Genomic DNA, 27,572 nt, shown 5'->3' with positions numbered 1-27,572 from the left:
TTTCGCAGTGATGTGTGTTGTAGTTGCATTGGAGAACAAAACGACAAATTGAATTGTAGAGGGTGTCAAGTTTGCTAAGGTGGGTTTGAGGAGCCGAGCCATATACTATGTCTCCATAGTCAATAATTGGCATTAGCATCTGCTGTGCAATACGCTTTCTGACCAGGAGACTTAGGGAGGATTTGTTCCTGTAAAGTACCCCTAGTTTGGCATAGGTCTTGGTTGTCAGGGTATCAATGTGCATCCCGAATGTTAAGTGGGAGTCAAACCATAAGCCCAGGTATTTAAAACTAGTGACAGGTGTTAGGGTGGTTTTAGCGTTGGTTCTAATCAGGAGCTCAGTCACTGGAAGCTTTACAAATTTAGTCTTGGTCCCAAATACCATTGTTACAGTCTTGTCAGTGTTTAAAAACAGTTTGTTTTGGGAAATCCAGTTTTCGAGTCTCAAAAAGTCAGACTGAAGTATGTGTTGAAGGTCAGAGAGGCTATGGCTGTGTGCATACAGGATTGTGTCATCTGCATACATGTGTATTGAGGCTTCCTTACAAGCTGTGGGAAGATCATTAGTGAACACTGAGAAGAGTAGGGGCCCCAGAACAGAGCCTTGCGGGACACCACAGGTGATATCCAGGGGGTTGGAGTTAGAGCCTGAGATGGACACATGTTGGGATCTTCCTGATAGGTAGGACTGAAACCAGTTTAAAGCATGTTTCCCTATTCCAGAGCTCTGGAGTTTGTTAAGCAGGATAGCATGATCAACTGTGTCAAAAGCCTTTGCAAAATCTAGGAATACTGCACCAGTGAGTTGTCCCCGTTCCATTCCACACTGGATTTCATTGCAAACTTTTAGCAGGGTAGTTACGGTGGAGTGTTTGGGACGAAACCCAGACTGGAATTGGCTAGGGAAATTTGTCTTGGTGTAGAACTCGCTTAATTGGGAGTGGACACATTTTTCCATAACTTTGGATAGAATTGGGAGAAGTGAGATTGGCCTGTAGTTTGAGACAGTGTTTTTGTCCCCACTTTTGAAGATTGGGACAACTCTGGCAGTTTTCCAGGTCTTAGGGATATGGCCTGCAGACAGGATAGAGTTGACTATGGACGCAATTGGTTTGGCAATGGCTGGGGCACCAAGTCGTAGGAACCTAGATTGTAGTAAGTCGGGTCCACATTGGCTGCTTAGTTTTAGTTTGAGGAGCGCTTGTGTAATCTCCTCTTCAGATACTGGGCTAAATTGAAAATTGTGGGCAGTGTTGGGAGGGGGTGGGACTATAGGGGTACTCCCAGGATGAGATTCAGGTTTGGGGTTTGTGCTGCGTTTCGCTAATAAGTTAGTGGCACACCCCACAAAGTAATCATTGAATGCATTTGCAATGTCAATGGGGTTTGTCAGAGTAATATCCCCCTTAGTGATATTACTTGGTTGTTGATGGTTAGGAGTCTGGAATATATTGTTGATAACCTTCCAGAAATTAGCTGGGTTTGATGTATTCTGGAGGAGATTGTCAGAGTAATATTGTGCTTTTGCATGCCTTGTTTGCCTTGTGCACACGTTCCGCAGGCATCTGTAGTGATTGAGATCCTTGGTAGTGCCAGTTACTTTGTAGCTTTTCCACAAGGCATCCCTGAACTGGTAGAGTGCTATAAGGTCAGGTGTAACCCATGGAAGGTGGGCCCCCCGTACCCTTATTTTGCGTAGTGGAGCATGGGTATCGCAGAGTTTTAAGAACTCGGATTGGAAATAGTCGAGCGCAGAATCAGGGTCGGGAATTAAATCGATTCTGTGCCATGGGCAGTTGGTAAGGTCATCCAGAAACTGTTGTGGGTTAAAGTTTTTAAATGTTCTAGTGAGGAGAACTTTGGGGCTTGAATGGGGCGGTTTAATTTTCCTTACACAGTACACTATTGCATGGTCACTGAAAATGTCAGGAAGGATGCCAGAGGATTGGATTCTGCTGGGGTTTGAGGAGAGAATCCAGTCTAGCAAGGAATGGTTATGCGACTTCAGGTTTATTCGTGTGGGTTGGGAAATGAGTTGCGATAGGTTAAGTGACTTGAGTTGTATCTGGATTTTGTGGTTTTTAGGGTCAAGCCAATTGAAGTTGAAATCCCCAAGAACTAGCAGCTCACTCTTCTCATTCAGAGAGGAAATGGAGGCAAGAAATTGGGTGATATCAGTCAAGGATTGTAGAGGGGCTTTAGGGGGGCGGTAGATGCCAGCAAGCAAGATGGGCTTAGAAAAGGGGAGGCAGATTTTGCCAACTAGAGTTTCAAAAGAGGGTGGACTTGGTGGGCAATGTAGCAGTGTAAATTGTAAGGTGTCTGCAATATAAAATAACACCCCTCCTCCTCTCTTTGACCTATCTCTCCTAAAAATGGAGTATCCCTGAATGGCGATATTTGCATCAGGGGTTTTAGAGGATAGCCATGTTTCTGTAAGAACGATGGCTTTGGGTTTATGCATAAGGCACCATGCCCTTAGTTCGTCTAGTTTGGGCAGCAGGCTCCGGATGTTTATATGGGCGACAGATAGCCCTTTTTGGAATTTAAAGGTGGAATTCTCAGGGGCATGGGACAGAGCTGAAATGGGAGGACCTGGGTTAGTTTCAATATCACCTGCTAGAGAGAGTAATAGTATGAGAAGAAATTTGGGTAGTTGTTTACAAGTTGTAAATTTGTGGTGTTTTCCATTAGAGTGAGCAGTGGTTGGTGTGCTGGTTTTTAGAGTTCTCCACCAACATTCAGTAGATAGTGCAAGGCTTTTGAGTAGTCCAGGGTGTATGGTGATGTTGGGTGTGGGCCAGGATGGAGGAGTTTGTAGTGGATAGAGGGAGTAACATCTCCATGAGGCCAGGAGAAAGAAAAAAATTAGAAGACATAGCAGGTTCATAATGCCAGAGGTAGGCAGTGTTGCATGGAGCTGTTATGAGCAGAGTGAGTGTGTGCAGACTAAACAGCAGGGGTGAACCTGTACCTTGTCATGTGTTTTGCTGCATTGCAATGCTAGGGCGAAGTCAGGGTTTCAGTGTTTTGTGCAGTCAGTTTTGGGAGAGGCTGCAGTGAAAGAAGTTGTAAAAGGGTGGGGGGTTAAACCATGCAGGCTAACAAGCAAACCAAACCAAAACTTTCTGCACTTGTACAAACACTTATGTGGACAGTTCTTGGTGTGGATACTATAAGGTAGAACTGTGTGACATGGCTGAGCTCAGGGAAGCTGTATTCTCTTATAAATTCTGTATTTCCTAAGTGTGGGAGTTTTGCTCTCATATTCGGTAAGATAATCGAAAATAAAATCTAATAAGAAATACCTTCATACTGTATACTTGTAATTATGAAACATTATCCTTTGGAATGACGGATAATTGACTCCAGTGCTCTAGTAGTTCTTCATACTCGGGGGTCAGTAACAATTGTTGTGTATTTATTGGCTGGTATCTATTTACCTTCCTCTAGCACAGGGTTGGCCAACTCCAGTCCTCAAGGGCCAACAACATCCCTGTCAAGGGCCACCAACAGGTCAGGTTTAAGGACATCCCTGCTTCAGCACAGGAGGCTGTCACTGATTGAGCCACCTGTGCCGAAGCAGGGATATCCTTAAAACCTGACCTGTTGGTGGCCCTTGAGGACTGGAGTTGGCCACTCCTGCTCTAGACTAACATAGGAGGAAGGTGCAAATGATCAGACTGAATGTCCTTGGTGTTCATCTGTCAAATATACAGGTTACTCTTCGACTGGTACGCACAGCACGCTATACAGTAAACTCTGTGTATAACGGCACGCTAAGAGCAATGTCTATTTAACGTCACATTTCGAAATGGCAAATTGTGTGTCACAGCTTGGCGTTAAAACAGGTTTTGTAGCGTACAATAACTTGTGCACCCCTCAGCAATGGCTCCTGAGTTTAACTTGGTAAAGACTGGGGAGAAACGAAGAACTACACTAAGCATTGTGGGTAAAATTCAAATAGTTAAGATATTAGATAAAGGTGTAAGCAGGAACTTTTCGATGCGCGAGGACAATGTTGTGAATATGTTTTTTTTTATGAAGGACAGTTTTACATTAATTGTTTATTTCTGTTCCATATGCAAGTTGTTCATCAATGCCGTTATATGCAGTGTTTACTGTACATGGGTATCATTTCTGACGGCTGCTGATTTTATGTTTTTATTCTTCATTCTTTGTTACAGATATTGATGAATGTGACAATGACTACAATGGCGGCTGTGTTCATGAATGTATCAATATTCCAGGCAACTATAGATGTACGTGCTACGATGGGTTCATGCTGGCACATGATGGACATAACTGTCTAGGTAAGTTAAACCGATGTGATTTATCGGTCGTGAATATGTTGCAGGCAAAATCCGACTCTCTGGTTTGGACACTTTGTAATGGATATCCTGATGCGTATTTGGTTTGTGGGAGCTTTCCAAACATCACGAATCCCTGGGAGGATACATCCGAGGTCTAGAAACTACACCCATGTGGACCTGTAATACTGCTCATTAAAAAGTTACATGCAAAACAATCTAGGGCTTATTGGTTGGATCTTAGAAGAGGAGAGGTAGGCTCGGTGAGTAAAGACTCTGACTCTGAGTTTGAATCCTGGTTCAGTTCCCGGTGTCGGCTTCTTGTGACCTTGGGCAGGTCACTTTATCTTCCTGTGCCTCAGGCACCAAAAGCATAGATTGTGCGCTCATCTGGGCAGGGACTGTAAAATTCCTCTGCTGCGTGCTGTGCGCTATACTGTAATTGTGACGCGCTTTGAGTCTCATTGGGAGAAAAGCGCCACTGTATATGAAATAAAGTTATTAGTATTGTACAGTTATTAGTCGCGACTCTAGAAGGGAAGCTATGTTTTGCTTCAAGTCAGAATCTAAGACGTCGCGATGAGTTTATTTCAGAAACGGAGAATAATATGCCCGAACTGAAGGGGCTAATCTGTTCAGGTTTTCTTACCTTATTAATGCATCAATCCCGCGTCTATATGAAAATAATAATAAAATAAAAAAATATATATTTATAAATTATACATTATACCTTATAATTGGAACCAGATGGGGAACCCTGTTATTTTAAGCCCCGGGTTCTCGAGATTTATTGGTGGAAAACACGACAGTATGGTTACCAAAGGTCACCGGACCTGCGGCCCAATAGGAAACCACTGCCAGGGTTCTACTGAACGCCAACCCAGAGAAAAATACGGAGAAAAAAATTCTCTTACCTGGTACTGCGGCATCTCCCGGCATCCTCCAATATCTTCCCCCTCCAAGTCCAGTAAGCATGGCTGCCATGGCAACGTGATACGGCGTAGAATCGTGGTGTCACGTAGCATCCCGTTGTCATGGCAACGCGACATCATTTGACACCGTTCGGCCATGTTGACACCGTTCGGCCATGTTGACTGGACTTGGAGGGGGAGATGCTGGAGAATGCCGGAGACGATGCCGCCGCACCGTGCCGCCACCCGGAGATTGACAGGCTAAACTCATAGCCTGGAGGTAAGTGGAGTCTCCGGGCCAAACCTGGAGAGATGGGAACCCTGGCGCCAACCAAGGATGTTGCTACTCGTTGGCAGCGGCGGCCATGTTAGATTCTCCAGGAAGTGCACTGGCATATGGAAAACGGTAAATATCCCGTGACCTCTGAGTCCCAGAAACTGAAAATAACACGGGTTCGACTCCAGAGCACTATCGGGTTCCACTTATGTAACACTAATGTATAACACACAATGTAATGTTACAATGGTAACATAAACCGTATATTTTACTGTCAACACAAGTACACTTTTACAGAATAAAGTAGGGCCAATAATGAAATGAGTAGGCTCCTGCTGGATAATGTAGAGGTGAAATCCATAGGAAGGAACAATGCTCGAGTCGGGTTCTTAACTCCTGTCCTCAAGACCCCCTCCCCCGACAGGTCAAGTGTGCACGATATCCTAGCTTCAGCATAGGTGGCTCACTGAGCCACCTTGCTGAAGCATGGATATCCTGCAAACCTGACCTGTTTGGGGGGGAAGGGGGTAGGGGGGCTTAAGGACTGGAGTTGAGAACCCCTGTCTTAAGTACTCCAAAAAGCAAATGTAGTTTGCGTATTCGGCCGGGGGATTTTGTGTTTGGGGGATTTCCTGCAACAGAAAGTTTCCACCACTTATTTGTCAATTTTGCTTGACCGTTTTCGGCGGTTCTGACAGAAGTTACTTGACTGTTGCATGTCTAGAACTTCTTTGCTTTTTCACCCTCCAGAATAGCTCTTTGCAGCCCACAAATGTTTTTTCTAGATCCTATTTTATTGCTTTTTGACAGGAGCGACTAAGTTACATTTCTTGCAAAAACAAACACCCTCAGTAAACGCACGTACATGTGTATTCCTAGCGTTTTGCAGACGACAAGTTTTTAGTTTTTAATTTTTTTTATCTATATGTGTAAAATTATGAGTACAGGGTGTGATTCTATGCAAAAGAAATGGGTATAGGCGGCACGTTTACAAAAAGATGGATAAATCTTTAAATGGGGCTGGAACATACAGGGTTGTCCTGTCCACACTCCCCGTGGATATAGGTGCTGTAGGCAGGGGGGGTGATCTGAGAAGCGCTGCTGCCCTGACACTTTGGCAGTCCTGGTGGTTTGTTCTGCAGTAAAGCTCTAAGCTTTAAGACCATGCATTTTGTAGCATCAAATTGTGCAGGATTCTTTGCGTGCTGCAAGTAGTCTTCATTGCCGACCTGTATGATTTCTGTGGTGGTTTAATTATTGATGGTAATAATAATTTTTATTTCATATAGCGCTTTTCTCCCAATGGGACTCTTCAGAAATACAGTACAGCGCACGATACGCAGCACATAAGAATGTTACAGGCACAGGTCCCTGCCCCGTGGAGCTTACAATCTATGTTTTTGGTGCCTGAGGCACAGGGAGATAAAGGGACTTGCCCAAGGTCACAAGGAGCCGACACCGGGAATTGAACCAGGTTCCCCTGCTCCACACTCCGTGTGGTTCTTCTCAGTAATCTGAAAAATAACATCTTTGTGTATTTTATTGTAACTCTATCCATTTTTGATATACAGTATCTTCTTTGTGGTATTATTGGTGCCAAACCTGAAAAGAGGAGTGTCTGGAGATGCAAAATGATGCCGTTTGTAACGCATTTGCAGTATTCGCGCTCTATGGCTAAACTCGACTATTGTGCAAAAATATACAAATTCATAATTGCTAGTGTAGTATATTTTCCTTGGGCAGAATAGAACAAATATGTATTTTTTGCTGTAATACAGCAAACAACCCCAGAATGTATGATTTAAGTGAAATTAATGAATTGAGATTAATTATCTCCATAAAAGTATGTGCAAACCGCAAAACAAGAAAAAACACAAAAGCGCACCAAGATGAGAGATAGATATTGTATTAGCAACAAATAATAAAATTAGTAACTTACATATAAAATTTCTTTAATAATCCCCGATTCTGGTGTCTATCACAGGAGTAGGGCATCACATAGGAAGTATGAAGGGTAATCTCAGTTCTGAGAGATCAGACCCGCGCGCTGGGGCTGTCTCTGTTCACTCTCCTGTCCTCCACGTGTGGTAGCGTGGTGCAGAGTGTAGCACACATGTGCAGGAACCGGGGCCTTCAATAGGTGTCCTTAGGATGCCTGTCCGTTTTTGATAGCATAGAAACGATCGGAAATAAGCAGGAACGGTACACTTGAGTGTGTACTGGTGGTGGGTAGTAAAACCGCCAGCCACAACAGTCGCAACGCGTTTTACTTACACTGGTTGTGTTTCAATATGCTCATTCTTATATTTATTTATTTTTAAATGGTTTTTTTAAGCCTCAGATGGAAATTATCAAATAAATATACTGTGTGTGTGTGTTTTTTCCCCCCTTCTTCTTACCTTTAAAGTTTGGTGCAAACATTAACAATGTGTCAAGGAAATCTAGTTTGCCAGCACACTATATGTAACACTGTAACACACACGTCAGATTCTGCTTTATCACCGTATGAGTGATCTAGTTAACCATTCATGACGAAGTAGGCAACCAATGCAAATTCAAAGCATCATACCTGAAGCATGTTACTGTAGCTTCTGTTTGCAAGTAACAATGATGGTCATTCTTTTCTAATCCCATTTTTGTTGGGGTGGGGTGGGGGGGGGGGGAGAAGATGCTAGATTAAAATTCAAACTGGACGGGAGGGATTGATTTCTTCAACAAAAAAAAACTACTTCTTAGCAATGTTGTTGAAACAAAAGATACTTCTAATAAGATAAAATGATCGAATACGACTTGCTATTAATACAACCTGGCTAGGCCGGCTACATAGTGTATAGGACAAAATCGCTTTTAGTCTGGACCAGATATTTTAGGCTTGCTGTGTATTACGCCATGCATAAGATTATAGGGTTAATGGACAAATAAGAAGCACAAGTAAAATAACCAATACATAGATGATGATAATGAATAAATCTCCTCCGGAGAGAAACGCTCATCCATTGGAGCTGTACAGACTATCCAGAGAAGTTTAAGTGTACCCTAATGCTACGTCCATAGTGCAGGAGACGGCACGAGCTACGTAGCTTGCGCCGAAACAAACACTGGGACAACGATGTATTGGTGCATGGTGGGCGCGTGCTACGGGGAGATCGGCGCTACAAACAAGTTTGTATTTCCCGCACGACGGCCGGGTCGCCCAATGAGCCGAGCCCGACACGCCTCCCTGTCGCCTCTGCCTGCAGGACAGGAAATATCTCCTGCTGAAGGCGAGCGTGCGCTATAGTCGAGGCCTAACACTTATTGCGCTGGAAGCATGCGAGTTTGATACTTTATCCCCCCCAGATCTGTTTTTTTTTTATAATAAACGATGTTATGCTATGTTTTTTTTTCTCACTTGTTTTTTTGAGGGAAAACTGTGATTGCAGTTTGGTCTTTAATCCAACAACCGTCTGTACCTTCTCTGAGTGCTTTTTTCACCTATTAAGCACCACACCCACACACACTCACTCGATTGTGCCTTGTTCATAAGATTATAGGGATCTTTAAAACTAAAATGTTAAATTAAGATTAAAATGGGCAAAAAGTGATACACACCGAGTGCTCATTTGCATGTCATTTCCCAGAATCCCTTGCTGCAGTGGAAGCTCTTGTATGCCAGGAGATAATAGAGAGGCGGGGATGCAGACCTGGCTGAGACGTGGGAATGTGCTCACACACGGTTGTGTTACTTTCTAGGATCCCTTCAGAATTGTATGAGACTTTGATGATGCTGACTATGATCACTAAAATGATTTATCATCTAAATCCCTGGGCCCGGCACGTGCCCCAGGAATGCATCTCCTGCTGGGTGGGGGTTCATGGGTAATGGCAGAATACTACATTTTAATAGTGTCCCACTACCAATCTCCTGAAGAAATATTCATCGTTTTACCTTCTTTGGCTTTCTAACACAACGCCGAAGATCTGCCTGGGAAATGCAGCTAAAGTGTGTATTGGCAGCGCTGTCAAAATGAGCCCTGTTACAAACGTAATTTGTAGTTTTAACTAAATAAAAATATCACGTGTGAGCACACGTCACAGACAGGTCTGCAACCATGTATTTCACCATTGTCTCTTGGCATACAGTTCTTGCACTGCAGCCAGGGATTCTGGGAAATTACATGCAAATGAGTGCACAGTAGGGTTACTGGCTCTGCACTTCTGTAACCCAGACTGTGCTGAAAAGCTGTGGAATGCGTCAGGCGTAAGCGTATAGGGGATCCATGTTAAAATGGACATGAAGTAAAAGGTGACACTGTACTCATTTGCATGTCATTACCCAGAATCCCTGGCTGCAGTGAAAGCATTATATGCCAAGGGATAATTGTCAAAAGCAGACCTGTCTGAGACGTGTGAATGTGCTCACAAGTGATATTTGTATTTACTGTACGGTGGGTGTTTTTTGTCACTTTTTCACTCACCATAACTTATATAATGCATAGGTTTAACCAGTATTTATCAAATGAATTTCCACTGTTAATAACCATGAATCTGTTTGTATGGATTTTTGTTAACCCAGCACAGAAGCGAAGCCTCATAGCTAAATGGATCGCGCCTAATTCATTGGAAGGACGCCGACTCGTAAAACATACTCGGTTATGGGACTATACCAATGGGCCTCCTAAATCTGTGTAGCGACAATGTGTTACTAATAAAACACTTCTACCTTTGGGAAGTCCTTGCGTAAACCAAATGTGAATGTCAGCAAGTTGTTGAACGAATTGATTTGAGATTGCATACTCATCGATGTGATTAGAGAGTCTAGTTCCTCTTTCCATTTGATTTAGCATTATTTATTTTCCTTTTCTCGGGACAGCTGCATGCAATGTGTTGCTGGAATTAACCTCTCCTGAATGAGACGACTGCAAGTGTTTATTTTTCTTTATATTACCCTTCAGTTCAAATAGGTTTTGTTTCCCCCCCCCCCCCCCCCCTCTGTTGGTGAAAATGTTGAACTTTTGAACATTTTGACTCGACGGCTTTTAAAAGGCTTTTGTACGTCTATAAACAAAAAATATTATTTGTTGTGGCCTGAAATGGATCCGAGCCGTTCCGTGACGGTAATGAGAAACGGCTTCAGGTCTCGGAGACCGGAGAAGCTGTCAGAAGCAATTGATGTTTTTCTCAGCGACTTCTTTCGATTTCTCAGTTTGTATTTTTTTTTTTCAGTTAGTTTTTCATCTGCAAATCTTGAGGGAAATTTGTTCCCAGTTCAATAAAAGCTAGTGACAATTCCTTAGCTTTAAAAAAACAAGGAAGTATTGGACCAAGTACGATCCAAACTCTGTGTCCAACCCAATATGAACAAAGTAGTGGTCTCAATGTAAAATACTTTCCGGATCCGTAACAACAGAGGTGCCTGCAGATTTATCCAATGATATATTTAGACTTTTAACAACCTTTTACCATTCTCATGGTTAACATATCTGGCATCCTTTTAGGTTTAGCAGGAAACCTTGCAAAAGCTATAATAATACATAATAGTAAAAAAAAATATTCGGTATAATAAAAATATATAATACAAATCTATATTGTTTGATACAACTTTCATAAAGGGCCCAAGCCTATTGAATGGACAAGTGGCACTGCTAATACTACAGTGATTGTGCATAGACACTGGACATTAAAGATGGCTACACCCCCCCCTCACTCCCCAAAATATTTATCAAATGGAAACTACTAGATAATTACAAATTGCAGTATGTGAGCATTATGAAAAAGTCAAAACTGACCTGTATAAAGGAAACATTTGAACTGACCTGTGTTTACATGTGGGATTATTTTCCCTAGTCACAATTTTTTTTTCTCAGTACTGAAAATATAACCTTTGTATTATTCTTGAACCAAATCGGTAATTGTGTGATTATATCGTCAAGGGCACAGGAAGTAAAGTGGAAGAGGGGGAGGAAGCCAGGAGTGAAGAACGAAACAGAACACTTTTATCATTCACTGGGAATAATGTCAGATGCCGTGGTGGGTGCAATGTTATATAAATATTGCATTTTCTTCTGTGATATGGATGCTTTTAACCTTTTTGCGGTGCTCACAGGGCAGAGCGTTTCAGCACTGAATGGGTTGACGTGACTATGGAGAAGTATATGAATGGCTGGGTCTGGGAGATGAATTGAGTGTGGCTGCCTGCAAAGTTATGCATGTCTCTAACAATCCTGTACCCTTCTCTGGGGCACAGTATCAATGGGAACAATCGGGAAGATCAGCAGGAGAGGTGTTTACATTACACTGAGCTGTGTGAATACCGAGGGCAACCTGCTTTTTCCCACGGTCCCTGTAAACTGTTAGAACCTACAGTGTTTTTATGCTCGTCATTCACAGAAAGTGATGTTAGCCGCACAGGTTAAAGTCAGTAGTGGTGGCCAATGCACCTCCCATATCCTTGAGCACACTGCAACATGAGGATTGTTTGTATGTGTAATTTATTTTATTATTATGCTTGTGTAGCCAAGTGCTTGCCCCTGGCTATAGCCTTCTACTGGCCTCAACACTATAAGTCCTGATAGGAACAGGCAGTGTTGGGGTTAAACTAGCCTGCGTTTGCAGCCTGGATGGGTACAATGTTGCTTATCCAGGGGCAGGCCTAAGCCCGGCAGTGAGTCTAATACCTGGGGAGGGTACTGACTGGGTCACATGTATATGGTGTGAGGCCTGTCTGTATCTAGACCTGCCCTGTTATGGGGCGGGGTTACAAGCCCTTCCCCCCCCAGGGTTTAAAAGCTGACACTCTACCAAATTGTGTGGTGTTGAGACCGTGTGCTACCCTTCTCCCTGCAAGAGGGTTAAGGAGATTAGGAGGGTCTCTAGGGGCCTCAAGCCCCAGGGGTCTGCTCTAGGGCTGGAGGATAACCATGCTGTCATGCAATAAAGCTACAGTTGAACCCACTAATGATGTGTAGTTATTGGAGAGAAGGATTGCCCGTGAGGACCATCCTGCAGGATCCTGATGGGATGGAGGCACAGGGGAACTAAGAGAAAGGGTGAGAGGCCTCCGATGCAACGCTGGTCCCACGGAGGGATGCAGAAGTTCGACCCGACTTCTGGCACGGACCGACAGGACACAGAGGCCCAACGGGGGAGAGGCAGGACAGAGAGGCTCGCGCCGGCAGCAGGACACAGACTTGCTCTCGCAATCGATCAGTGGCAGACCCCGGCATTCTCGCATTTCTGTATGTCTGATAGTGCATGGTAGGGAATTCCACAGAGAGGGGGCAGCACGGCAGACGTCTTGTAGGCGGAGTGAGAGGCGGTAATAAAACATCACTCTACACTGCTCAAGCTTTTGTTTTCCTTTTTTGTTTTTAAACTTTCTTTTATCTGGGGGATCTCAGATCTTAGATTCTTCTATAGGAATACTTATCCGGGAGAACAATATAGCTTAGGGTCAGCCCAGCTCCAGCTTCCAGGAGAAAGCCGGAACATCATCGTCCTATGTGAAATAGGGACTTCACCTTTACAAAGTTAAGCCGTTGGTTTAATGACATTTTACTGCTCTATACATAAGATATAGGGGCTGCCACAGTATGCCTATATACTGTAATATACACTTTCCATATTCGCCCATTTTTACTGTTTGGGAAGGGGAAAATCCGAGGACTTTACTATAGAGGCAGAAAAGCCATGTTTACAAATCGCTGCATTCAGGGCCCCCGACAGATATCCCGGGGCCCAGGACTAGAGTTCCTTTCACACATTCCCCCCCCCACCTTCTCCTGTATTTCTCTCCTCCGTCTCACACTTATCCCCTCTCCCTCACTCTCTCTCCCGCTCACCCCTCGCTCTTCCTCACTCCCTTTCTAACACCCCCTCTCACTCTCCCCTACCCCCTCCATTAATTACCCCCATCTCAATCCCGCTCCCTTAATTTCCCTTGTCACGGGAGACCAGCACTTTTAACACCTTTTTTTATACCTACTGGGATCAATGCACTAGGCAGGACAACATTATTGAATAAATTGCGTTTATTCAGGCAAGTCCGCAGACATACATAAATTGCACAAAGTACAATTAATACATACCAACTGGGGGTCTGCGATGAGCCACTAGCCTCAACTAGGTGCAGGGCGCCCACTTCAGGAAGGCTTACCCAGTCCGCTGCACATCCAGGAACACCCGGGACTCTTTTCGGGAGAACCGCTGTGCTCTCCATACCGCGTTCTCTTCTCAGAACTTGGCCGCGAAATACTGGACTTTGCCTCAGCTCGGCCAGACTTTTCTCTGGCAACTCCGTGCCGAGCGCTCTGCTATTCGGAGCAGAGCACTTTCAAAAAGCCCGCCATCGCTTCACCGGCTCAAGCCCAAGGATGCTCTGGTTCTCTGATCAGCTAGTCTCCTTACATAGACCCCACTGGACTATGTCTAACATGGAAGGCAGACTGGCGACCAATCAGAGAGGGGGTTTGTCCCGAACCACCAATCGCGAGCCTGGGTAACGCCTGGCGAGCCCCCATCAAAGGAGGGAGCGTGTTTAGGTTCAGGATGACGGCAAAGCGGGAAATATTAACTGGCCAATGGAAATCGCGCCTACAAGCGCCGTCTTGGCAACGGCTTTCCCTGGCCAGCCCATTGCCGCCCGCTGGGCAGGCTCCACAGTTTCTAGCTACTACAACCCTACTACAATTCACCCGCTGAGAGCCCATCCGCAGACATGTTCCATCCGCCCTTCCCCGACTGCCTGTTATCCTGACACCTTGCCCATCCGTCCCATTGATATCCCATAGACTTACATTAACCCTCCATAACACACTGTCTTTATGTACAGACGAGTATCCGCAAATCATACGCTATTTGTGGGTAAAATATCAGTACTCCTGGTATAGGTCAGCAACCCCTTACACAGTTTTTAACCCTATTTGCCCCCCAACATCCACCCTTCAACCCCTGTTCCCAAAGTCCCGATCCTACAGCTATTTCCTATGAGGGACCCTAACCACACATGGCATCCCTAGCTTATAACCCTACAGGGGACATTTTAATGGGAACATGGTTACAGGGGAACACATTAATATACATCACTGAGCCCAAGAGCTGACACTTATAGCTCTTTACACAGCTCTTTACACACGGTTTCCAGGGACACCTAGCCAGGCTTCACCTTTATTATGCAGCCAGGCTACTCCTATTGTCACACCCCTCCTCACACTCATTCCCTCCCCCGGCCACACACACACACAATCCCCCCCCCCACAATAATTATCTCCCCTTCTCCTCAGCCCCCAAATATTTTTTTTTTAAATCCCCCCACCCATAAATACATACCACCCCCAAATACATATTAAAAAAACCCCACCCCCCAAATACATACAAAAAAAACCCCACCCCTAAATACATACTACCCCCCCCTCCCAAATACATACAGAACACACACATACCTTGGCATTGTGCTACTTGTTGCTATATTTGATATTTTGTTACCACGGACGATCTTTTATACGTCGCGCCGAAGTGACGTCACACGCTGCAACTCTCTGATGTGTCAGTATACTCTCTGAGCCTCATTCGGCGTACTATAGCAACATTGCCATCCCCTCCCTTACCTCACCTCTGCAGGCTAATTGCTGTGGACTTTGACGATACTTTGAGATTTGTGGTGATAGGAGGGAGCTCTCTGCCAAAGCGGATCGATTCGAAACTTCTCCGTGCCGGAAATTCGGGACACCGTGTGGGAGTGTTGCCGTACGCCAGAATCTTTGGATGTTTTACCGGACGAGACGCTGATGACCAGGAGGATCGATTTATGCCTTTGTGAGAGAGGCCAACCTACAGGCTGTATGAGATGTATCGACAGCGACTTCGTTCGTGACCAGCTATCATCTCGGTGTTTGGTAACACATGTCTTGTATCATGTGATGCCTAATTTGATCTATATTGATGTACACAGAATACTCGCCCATTAATAATTTTTAATTTACTGAAATTTTATTTGACTGGGCGTTTTGCGCTGTGTTCTTTTTCTCCTTTTATCATGTATTAACAGTCTGTAATATCGTGCCCAGATACATACAGTACATGTATTCCTAGGGAGACGCTTTCCCTTTAATTGGGGTTGGTGTCTTACTGTTACAGTCTTTAGTGACTCTCTCTTTGGATCCATGTATCTCTATATACCTCTAGGGTCCCAGCTTGGGCTACGCTTGCTCACTGTATCTGGGGGATCATCATCTCTGCACTCTGTCCTGCATACCTCACCTGTAGCACTCTGATGCTGAAGTGGCAGGGGGTGTCTATTTAGCCATTGACTACACCTCACTCCCTTGGGATCCTTATGCAAGTTCTTTATTGTGGGTTTCTTATAAATGTTGATCCATCTGATTCCCAGGGCTACAGTTGGGCTAACCCCTAATGACACAGGTTTCCCCCCATGGAAGCATTTAATCTTCAATTCTATCATAGCCATGGACCTTACTTCAGTGGGGCACTTCCCTGACTACAAAACAACAATATATTTATGTACATATCCCCTTACTGGGAACCTATTTACATTACTTAACTGTGAGGCTTCTCCAACTGTCACTCCTCCCTGGAACCTGGTTTCCTGAACTTTTCCCTTTTCTATTTATAGCCCAGTCTGATGTCACTGTCTCCAGGCAGAAAGGGGGTGGGGCTTAATGTCTGCTGAGTCACCCTAGCACCATGTGATCAGGGAAAGGGGCTTTATTCTCTGTGAGCCCACCCAGTTAACACCTTTAGGCCATAGTAATCCCAAAGGGAAGCGGTTCCACAAGTGTATGGCTGCAAGAAAGTGGACAGCCTAATTCACCTGATGTCCAGAAAGCCATTGGTCTCAGACACCCTACTGTCATTTAATGAAGAAAATCTCAAATAATTGGTGGAAACAGAACAAAATCACAAATTTATAAAGCGGCACTATCGCCGCACACCAGTTTTACAGATATTTTTGGCTATTACTCCTGCTTTACATTAAGTAGTCAGATTACTTTATTGCTAGCGGGAATTAATGACTTTCCATTGGGGTGGTCTTCCACCGTGCAGGAATGTGAGGTACATTAGCTTGGTGGTCCCGGAAGTCTTACCTGCTCCACAGACCTTTTCAAGAGCTTTACTTTCCAGTGTGCTAATCTTGGTATCATTCACAGGCACTAAAACTTTACTAGGGAAAACAGTGCAAAACTTAAGCGGAAACTGGAACAAATAATTGCACTATTACAGCTACATCAGGCTAGTTTTGCAGTGATGGGATGTTTTTAGTCTTTAATTCCGGAAAGAATATAGCTTCTTGCTGGAATAATTACTACTGCAGGAAGGCATTTTCTAGCCATAATTACTGCTCTTGCTTTTGTATATCCTACCATTTGATTATAGTGCAAAAGTTGAATTGTGGCTTTCTTGGTCTTCTGCCCTTTGCATGATCAGTTTAACGCATCAATACTACCCCCCCCTCCCCCTTCCGCTTTTTTTCTTTTCTTATTTGTTTTTATATGTAAAGCCTGTGACACTGTATAGTTCTACATTCTTACCTAAGCTGGCAATCGTTTCATGCTCCTGTTATAAATCTGTAAAAATCCTGATTGTGTGCCAAACATAATGTCAGTGTAACTAAGCCACTACAATGTATCCTTATATTACTAGGTAGCATTATCTATTGTTAACGTTTGCAGCTCAAACTGCTGGGAACATTGGCAACAAATTGGCAACAAATTATCACAAACAGGAAAGTGTTGGAAATATCTTGCGCTGCTGGGGGGGGGGGGGGCTAAATCCTGCTTTAGAAATCAAAAGATGCTTTCAAACTCATTAAACTGGCATTACGAGTTGAATTAAAAAAACAACAAATAGTCACTTATCTAATACTACAAAACTGATTTTATTATTATTTTAAAAAAAAAATAAAAAACACCCATATAAGATTTTACATTTTTGCTGCTTTAAAAGAATTCTTCTGTTTTTTTTGCTGGCTCACGTGAGTGCCAGCGTGTAAATAGTGCCCCCAAAAATCGCTGCATTTCCCAATTTTTACCTAAAGGAATATTAGAGCCAAGATGAACAGATATATATATATATATATATATATATATATATATATATATATATATATATATATATACAGTATCAGTATGTCTGGGATTTATTTATCGAATATTAAACATCTGTGATTTTATAATAACGGCTGACAGTGAATGAACAGACTATACATTAGGGGCCTTTATTCAAAACGGCAACAGCGTTGAATGATATCAAATTATTAGGGCCCGTAGACCAACCTGTGTCATGTGTCGGCACCAATCACAGCTTTCATTTCTGGATCTTGAACTGGAAAGCGGACATCTTTAAGTCTGGCGCTCATTACTGCTATATTGTACACTTTCTTAAATATAGCAAGCACTGGTAGAATAGGGATTTCACGAATGAAGGAAGAGGGCAGTAGAAGTGTGTGCATTTTCTTGTTTTAAAGCGGCAGTTGGTATTGATCACCATTTTTTTTTTTATTCATTTATGTACTTTAGGAGATCTCTTCTTGTGCTTTCTAAGGCCTCGGTCCCGCTGCGCTCGTTGGCGCGGGCGGCGGGTCGCGAGTTCCCCACCAGCAGGGGAATCCTCGCGAGCCGGTCCCGGTCCCCCCTGGCGGCACAGAGCACTACACGCTGTGGCGCGTCAGCCGCTGGAGACACCAGAGAATGGTGTTTCCTAGCGTTGACGCGTGACGTGTGTGGCTGTGAGCCAATGGGGAGGGGAGGCTTCGGGAGGAGGAGAGGCTTCGGGGAGCGGGGAGGAGTGTGGAGTGAAAGCAGGTGAGTGCCTTTCTCTGTGTGTGTGTCTGAGTGCGTGCCTGTCTGTGTGTGTGTGTGTATGTGTCTGAGTGCGTGAGTGCCTGTCTGTGTGTGTGTGTGCCCGAGTGCCTGCCTCTGTCTGTGTGTGTGTGTGTGTGTATGAGTGCGTGAGTGCCTGCCTGTGTGTGCGCGCGTGTGTGTGTGTGTGTGTATGAGTGCGTGAGTGCCTGCCTGTGTGTGCGTGTGTGTGTGTGTATGAATGAGTGCCTGCGTGTGTGTGTTTAAACTTACCTTCCAGCTCCAGCCCGAGTCCGTGGAGGGAGGGGGGGGGGAGTAGCGGGTCCCTCCGCTCAAGCCACGCCCCCCCTCCCTGTCAAACCGCCCACCTCCCGCCCACCTCACGATCAAACCTCCCACCTCCCGCCCACCTCCCGCTCCGGCTCCCGCTCCCTACAGACCGCAGATCGCGGTCTGTGTATCTCAGCGCACCGCCTGTCAGCAGCGCAGGTGCGCTGACTCTGGGAGCGGGGCCTTAGCCTAAGGCTGAGTCCATGCTCCCTGCTTGCTCGCTGAGGCTCAGGGAAAGCGGGTGCTTTCCATGGCCTTGCGGTTGCTTACTGCACGCGTCGTCAGCGGGCCATCAGGGGGCGGGCGGGCGCGTCACTGGCCGGGGGCGGGCCAGTGACGTCACTGAGCTGGTTCGCCCTCATTGGCCCTGTCGCGCCGGCAAGCGGGGAAATGTTAAATTCCCCTAAGACCTGCGCTTCCGCAAGCGCGCGGAAGCGCAGGTGAGCCCCTACTAAAGCCGCTCTAATTGCGGCTGTAAGGGCTCAGTGCTGAGCGGGAGCGCGCGTCAGCACGCTTCCGCCAGCAAGCAGGGAACATGGCCGAGGCCTAACACTGTTGGAAACGGATGGAATTTTTTTTTTTTTTTTTTAACATCGGCTGCGTCGTTCAGGAGATACAAGCCTTTGAAATAATAAGTATCCGTGGAATTAAAATGAAGCTCTCCTCAGAGCCCAGTGCAGTTACTATGGTAACCGCAGAAGCTAGAGATAAAGAAAATCAGGATTTTTAACACTTGGTTCTTCCAGATTTGTGTCCGTTTTCTATACCAACATATGACTAAAATCCACAGAGGCTTCTGGGTGGAATGCTGCTTTGATAGAGGGTCACAGTGTCTGGCAATTATGCTTTAAATGCTTCGTACACTGTAATACTATGTTTCTGTTTGGCTGTGCTGGAAAGCTGTGTAAGGCTGCGGACATAGTAGGGGCGACGGCGCGAGCGGCGTAGCTCGGGCTGAAAACAAATGCATTGTGTCAATGTGCATGGCCATAGTGTGTGTATGCATGCACACGAGAAATGGCGCTGCAGAAACTTCACGAGGCACGTTTGTTTTTACGGCGCGATAGCCGGATCACGTGAGCGGTTCAGCCAATGAGGGAAGACTCTCGCGTGACGTTACGGACAAGCCCCCCCGGAGAGCAAAACCTGCAGGCCAAACATCATTTGAAGAACAGGCACGCTTGAGACGTCACGCGCGCCTACTATGGACCTGGCCTAATACGGCAGGCATGTCCTTAAGGTGACACTGTGTGCTCATTTGCATGCCGTTACCCAGAATCCCTGGCTGCAGTGGAAGCACTGTATGCTAAGGCTGAGTCCATGGTGACTCCAGCCGTGCGGAGGCGCGCTGAGGCTGAGTGAAAGCGGTGCTTTCCCTAACCTTAGTTCGCGCGCCGTCCGGGGGTGTCGGGGGCGGGCCAGTGACATCACGGAGCTGGTTCGCCCTCATTGGGTGAACCGCTCACGTGACCGGCCCTGTGCTCCCGTGATCGCCAAAAGTAAAAAAAAATTAAGGGCTACGCCTCTCCACGCCTGCGGAAGCGTGCGAAAGCCGCTCTCATTGCGGCTGCAGGGGCTCGCTGACAAGCGTCAGCACGGCGCTGACCATGGACTCCGCCTAAGAGATCATTGGGAGAGGCAGGGCTGCAGACCTGTCTGAGACATGTGAATGTGCTCACGAGTAATATTTTGTATTTGCTGTACGGTGGCGGATTTTTGTCACTTTTTTTTTTTTTTTACCCACCATAACTTATATAATGTGCTCAGAATATTGGGTTGCATGGAAACCATATCTCCAGGCATTTGTGGCTAATGAGGCAGCTGCTGTGTATCGTGCAGTGGGATCAATAATTATTGGAGAGTGGCACTTGACCTTTTGCTCCAAAACTAAACAGAAACCGGGGTACTCTGCAACCTTTTGATGAGCCAGTGAGACGGGAATGTCAAACCCGGGTCAAATGCACTGAAAATACATCCTAGGCTTTCGAAGGCAAACCCCTAGTGTTTCTTAAGATTAAAATCATAATTCATTGCTAGACGCTACTGGGCACATTAGGTCTAGGGTCTGCAATGTTAATGCAGTAAAGAAAACAGGCCAGATAGTCAGTAGCAAAAGCAGCTTTTGTGGTTTTTATAGATTTGCCTATTAAAGTGACAATGCAGTCATGGTACATTGAGATTTAAGAAGTCCTTCTTTCATTAAACAAGCTGACATAGTAGGGGGTTATGACTCTGGTAATTGAAACATGCTGTTCTGTTCAAAATCAGAACTCTATAAAAGAGTCTTTTCACCCAATAATGCCCTTTGTGTTTGCTTGCTGCTCCTGCTAGAAATTACTGTAAGCCTGAAGCAAGTCTTTGCAACTGGAGTGGGAATGACGGGGCAGAACAGCACATTAAGTCTATGGAGAGAGAGACGAATAAAAACGTTCCGGCCACAGCATCATTCAAATGTCTGTGTCAATCTGCAGTGATGGGAGATACATTTTTATATTCTTGTTTGTTCATGAAGCGCCATCGTATTCTACAGCGCTATGCAAGGGAAACAGAATGCCATACCAAAAAAAAACACAGGCAAACTAATGCAAAAAGGACGGAGGGCGTACAATCTAGAGTGAGGGAGGGGCACAGTTGAAACAAAAGATAGAAGTGGCTACTCCTTGTGGGACTGAATGGGGAGTTTGGTCCAGCCACACAACTGGTCCTGCTTGGGGGTGTGGATGTTATAGGGGTGTCACAAAGCATGGAGTTTGGTCCACAATGGTTAGTTAATATTGGTTTAAAATATAGAATTTAAATTGTTGCAGCTGCCAAGGAATGTAACTACGATGAGAAGTATTTCCTTAGTACTGGTAGTGAGCAGTGGTTTCCATGGTTGGATTACAGACTCAATATGTCTTTGGCCAAAACCGTTTTCACTTTACCAGTATGGTGCATATGCAGATAAAGTCATATACTGTAAAGCAATGAAAGCATGAACCCAAACTAACCAGATCACAGTCACTGTTTGGGAGGATGCAGCATGTCATACGTTGCCTCTATCTCTCAAACGTTTCAATACCGAATACAGAGGCAGAATCTACATATAGGTTCTATATAGAATATCCTATGAGGGAAATTTTAATAAGAAGCTTGCACATTTTCCATTGCCTTGTATTGGGACGTTCTCCAGATAAGTTTCTGGGAATCACTGCCTATGTTCACCATTGAAACTTTATTGTTGCTAAAAAGCATATTATAATACATTTTTGGTTTTGCACAGTGGACATTCCTGTGAAATACCGTAACATCTACTCAAAGCATTTAATGGTTTTCCTCTAATCTACTGTTGTAAGTACAGGCATACCCCACTTTAAGTACACTCACTTTAAGTACACTCGCGAGTAAGGACATATTGCCCAATAGGCAAACGGCAGCTCACGCATGCGCCTGTCAGCACGTCCTGAACAGCAATACCGGCTCCCTACCTGTACCGAAGCTGTGCGCAAGCGGGGAGACTATAGACCCTGTTACAAATGCGTTATTTACATCAGTTATTCACGTATATGACGATTGCAGTACAGTACGTGCATCGATACGTGGGAAAAAAGGGAGTGCTTCACTTTAAGTACATTTTTGCTTTACATACATGCTCCGGTCCCATTGCGTACGTTAATGCGGGGTATGCCTGTATTGTGCATGATACTCAATGCTGCTAACATATACTGAGTTGTACTATTTATTTATGTCATGCTTATGCAGCAGTATGCATAGTATAAATTACAGACACAATAAATCTCTGCCCCGAAGAGCTTACAACTGGGGTGGCCAACTCCAGTCTTCAAGGGCCACCAACAGGTCAGGTTGTAAGGATATCCCTGATTCAGCACAGGTGGCTGTCGAAGACAGAGCCACTGGTGCTGAAGCAGAACATCCGTAAAACTTGACCTTTTGGTGGCCCCTGAGGACTGGAGTTGGCCACTCCTGGCTTACAGTATAGATGAATGAAGTCCCTTTCCCAAGATCACAGGGCGCTGACCCAGCGTACCTTCTCTATTCCTTAACGAAAACCATTGAATTCATTCTTGCCATGAACTAAACCTTGCTCTAAATTTGTGGCTGTTTTCAAGGTGACTGTTGTTGTTTTTTTTCCTCCTACAGATGTGGATGAATGTCTCGATAACAATGGGGGCTGCCAGCAGATCTGCGTTAACACGATGGGCAGCTACGAATGTCAGTGCAAGGATGGTTTCTTCCTCAGTGATAACCAGCACACGTGTATCCATCGTTCAAACGGTAAGTACCCAGAAAAAGTGCTAGGAATAATTCTTACTTGTCCGTGACACAAAGTTATTGTAACAGTTGCTCATTCCATTGTCTCTGTGAACTCCCTGCTTTCTCTCATCAGAAAAGGGACTTGCAGAGTAACAAGGGACAGTCATTGCTAAAAGCATTATCACAGGGGTACGGAGATTTTGGTTTTAAATTGTCATTGGGTTACCAGGCAGCACGTAATACTGGACTACAATATTTCACGTCTCTTGGTAATTTGTATGGTCCATATCGGCCCTTTCTAGGTTTTCGTCCAACCATAAACTTGTCCTAAAGACAAAAAAAAAGCCAAGTATCCCGGTGAGCCTGAAGTTTCACAGCCAGTAGAAAATGGGCGAATTAGGTGAGAGTCAAATGGTCCTTTTGTCTTCGACCATATCTATGTTTGGCACAGAATAGAGAATTCGGAATCCAGGCATTTTATATTGGTTCATTTGAATGACTTTTCATAATTTGTTTCCAGTCAATTTGTGTGGTTTGTCAATTTTGACAGAAATGAGACCAAAGGGAGAGAGGCATGGACACTGAAAAGGGGTTAACAAAGGTCACCTTGAAAACATCCACAAAATAAAAAGGGGCAATCGTGGCTAGTAACTTTTTGTATGGAGAGAGGGGGCCCTTAAAGCAAGGCCACTCAATGTAAAATGGGGGTGTTTTCTTCTTGGCCCATTGTATAAGGTTTTCCATTCATGCCACTTAAAGCTCAGATCAGATTAGCGCATGCCAAGCTCCCATAAAGTATGCAGTGGTGTTCCCTTATCCTTATCAGAATTGGTGGTCAAAAAAGGTGCAAAATACTTCCAAAACTCAATTTATAGCTAATGTTTTATTTGTGATCTGTAAGTGTGTCAACTGTGGCATTTGTTTTTTTTGGTCCGGATTCCGCATTGCTGCAATTTCCTTCTTAACTTTGAAGAAAGTAATGGTTTTGTTGAATATAGAAAAATCAATGCTTTGTTATTTTGAGAGACATTTACAAAACTGTTCAAACCATGGAAAATGTATAGAAATGCTTTGATTTTGTATGTTTATCTCGGACTTACTTTTTTAAATATAACATCAGAAAACTCTATCAGGTTGCTGATCGCTGAGATTAAGTTATCACAACCTGCAACACATCTAACTAAACCTTCTCCAGTAAATAGGAATATTTGCATTTCGAACTGAGCTGATTATTTCCCAGTTAAATGTGAAGTACCGGATTTTCTAAATACTTTCTGAATGTAGTTCTAGAGACAAAATGTCAAATTTGGGGGTTTCCAACTTTTTTACTTTCCTCTGGTCTGACCGAGAGGACGAATAGTTATTGAAGTCAAATTAAGACTGACGTAGCTCCTCGAGATGAACTCGGACTAACACCTTCTGCTGAGACGGGGCCTGAGATATATATATATATATATCTATATCTATCTATCCACACCTGTGGGTGTAGGTCAGACAGAGGGAGTCAGAATATGCGGAGGTATATAGCACAAAAGTATTTATATGGTAATTGTGTTCATATACCCAAATAAACCATATGATCCTCAACTGGACGATCATTCAATGCACATACATAAGAACATAAAGAATCCCCACAAAGTGCCGGCACACTATTGGAGCTCAGATTTGGTGTAATTGCGTAGCAAGCCTGTACTTCGCACTCTTTACTTGACCTCCGTTAAGGATCCCCTCTGACGGTGCGCATAGCTCCTGTTTCCCGATAGACCCTCCTCTCGCACCCCAACTCGCAGAGCCGACCTTCACTCCCTTCAGCCAGCGTTCGCTGACCTTGTGTGGATCGCTGCCTGGTCTGTATCACCACTGCTAGTTCTGAGATCCCTCCGGCTGCAGAAACTCGTGCCTTGTGTGCTCCGCTCGGGGAGCTTAAAGATTCCTCTCCTTCTTAGGCCGCATCCATACTCCCCGCGGCCACACGTATGGCATGAACATAATGCAGGGGATCTATGATGCCGGACATAGTGCACACGAGGAAGCGCGACGGAGCGGCAGATTTTTTGATTTGGTCGCGCGACGGCCGGGTCACATAGGCGGTTCAGCCAATGAGGGCGCACTGCTCATGTGACATCGCCTCCCCGTCGCACGTCATAAAAATCCTACAAGCCACGGATAGCTCCCGCTTGAGGCGCGCACGACCTCATGCGCTCCGTCGCACGCTCACAGCTACTATATCCGAGGCCTTAGGCCGCGCTTACAGTGACTGACGCAACATCGCGTCAAAACAAATATATTGCATCCGTTGCGTGCGCTTATAGTAGGAGCGGCGGCTTGGTCGCGACCGCTGGAAGTCAATTCAATTTGATTTTTTTTTCAGCAACCGCAGTGTGCCGTCGCCGGGACTATAAGCGCGGCCTTAGTCTCTCTCCTCTGTCAAGTCCATTGCCATTGGCTGTTGACATTGGCGCATGCCGAGCGCACATTGGAGACATAGCCTGGCAGGGGGCAGTATGTGTGTGGGTGCTGCATTTATTTTGCAACGGGTTACACTTCTGAGACTTTGTTTTTAAAGCGGGTTTATATTGACATACGGTACAGTATCAGCTGCTGATTTTAACGATAGAATTTGTCTTGTGAAAATCTGATTTGGGAGAAGCCAAGTTTAAGATCTTCCTAACAATGACTATTAACTTTGTATTTAATTTAATAACATTGCAAAGTGTTCAGTTATGTGGCACACAGAGATGAAAAAATAATAATTATGAGTCTGTATGTTATTAAGCCAGTAGTTACAAGAATAATAATGATTGTAACGAACATTTAGTGCTTAGTACATTTAATTTCCCCAGAATTCCTGGAAACGGAGGCATTTTTGAGTCTGTTGTCTAATGGCCTTAGGGTGGGAAGATATTAAAGAGAGATTATGTTCACTATGTGATTTGAAGATAAGAAATCACCAGTGGAAGTTTCTAAACTCTTAATACCAGAGGGATGTGCAGAATATTGCAGAAAATCTGGAAACTTTCAGGAGATTTTGTGTGTGCAATTTACAGTTTTCTTTCGTTACCTATTGTAAGCAAAGTGTGGGGGGCCGTGTCGGTCCTTTCTTCCATGTAGTAACCAAAGAGGGAGAGGGAGTAGGAGATATGATGCCTTTAATTGGACCAACAAGTAGTTAAAATGTTTCCTATTGTACAAACTGTAAAATTAATTGAAATCAAAAGGAGGGGGGGGGGACGGGGACGCGGGTTAATGTTTTGCTGTAATTTACAAATGAGAAGGGTGATCTGGCACACACACAATACAACGATGATAGGTATAACGTGTCGGTGCCCACGGGGCGAGGGGGATCGTCCTGCAGAGTCCCCAAGAAGTCACATAGGTAAGAAAGAAGATCCAGGCACTCTGTCTTTGCAAAAGAAAAGAAATATTTAATTGCTGTAATTTAGCCCATTACCTCATTTCAAAAAAGTATAGAAAATTGCCTATTTCTACGATGAGAAAGCATCAAGTCACCCCGTTTATTTATACACCGTTTTGCTATTTTGGCCAGATAATTTTGATTTTGTGAGTGCAAAGGTTCCCATATATCGTACTGTATCACCGTACACATTATTTTCTGTGGGCTACAATAGTGTTGACACAACTTATTGTTGGTGATTTTATTACTGTTAAAGGTGTTTCTGGTATGGTAAACGGGGTCCTGTTTGGTATCGTTTCTACCTCCTCGTGACCGTATCCCAGATTTTTTTTAATACTACAGCTCAACCCCGTTATAGCGCGATCCGTTACAACGCGAATCCGCTTATAACACGATGCACGCGTGGCTCCCAACTTTCGGATTTATGAATACTTTACAACACGAATATTGGCGTCTTAAATACTTTATTGTACAATGCGTACAATTGTACATTATTTCTAACGCGTCCACTTATAACGCGGTGTGGTTCTTTGGACAAGCACAGTGTTTATAAGGGGGTTGAGCTGTACTTGCACAGCATATGGCATTATATCATCACGCCATCTTCACCCCCGAGGGCAGCACAATTCTGTTACCTCCTTCAGATTAGCAACGGAATTACATTTATTTCATCCAAATGTTTTGCTTCTCCTCCTGATGAAGCTCAGAAGAGACCCCGGTCGGGGAAAGGTGGTATTGTGCTTTCATGTAGGTGAATAGATGTTCGAGTGTGCAGTAGTCTGTACATTAATTTTAGCCACTACTTACTTCATGGGGAATGAGCGCGCTAACAGAAGGTGCCGTTGCTTTGACTAAAAGACGAATAATGCAGCAAACGTGCAAATACTGATCCCGTGTAAACGTCCCGATGTCTCCGCGTCTCTATAATCGCGGAAGCTGGAGGTAGGGTTTCACAATGCTTATTTTTTTTTCTTCTATTTCACGCGTTGTTTTTTTCTCCGTGGCAATTTCCCTTTTAAAGGGATTGCCGAGATGGGAACGTTACTCCGGAATACTTGCAAGTGGTAGTCCGTTAGAATGACTCCGTAGGTTTCTTACTTTGAGAATCTGAGCTGTATTTTATAATGCAGGTTTGGACAACTCCCGTCCTCAAGGGCCACCAACAGTTCAGGTTTTCAGGATATCTCTGCTTCAGCACATGTGGCTTAGTCGAAGATTGAGATCCTGAAAACCTGACCTGTTGGTGACCCTTGAGGCCTAGAGTTGCCCACCCCTGTTCTA

General features: G+C 44.6%; 1 protein-coding gene across 4 annotated transcripts in view; it reads left to right on the top strand.

The window, feature by feature from the left end:
- Positions 1-27,572, top strand: part of SCUBE1 (signal peptide, CUB domain and EGF like domain containing 1) — a 245,748-nt gene that overhangs the window by 28,498 nt on the left and 189,678 nt on the right. For all 4 annotated transcript variants that reach the window (XM_075602787.1, XM_075602786.1, XM_075602785.1 and 1 more), the window contains exons 3-4: positions 4,188-4,313; positions 22,763-22,897. In XM_075602787.1, coding sequence (XP_075458902.1) covers positions 4,188-4,313; positions 22,763-22,897 — 261 coding nt within the window. The remainder of the gene's footprint in view (positions 1-4,187; positions 4,314-22,762; positions 22,898-27,572) is intronic.

This window comes from Ascaphus truei, chromosome 5 (assembly GCF_040206685.1).
Source record: "Ascaphus truei isolate aAscTru1 chromosome 5, aAscTru1.hap1, whole genome shotgun sequence".
NCBI lineage: Eukaryota > Metazoa > Chordata > Amphibia > Anura > Ascaphidae > Ascaphus > Ascaphus truei.
Note: the sequence above shows the minus strand (reverse complement) of the source record. Positions and strands in the feature narration are given on the sequence as shown.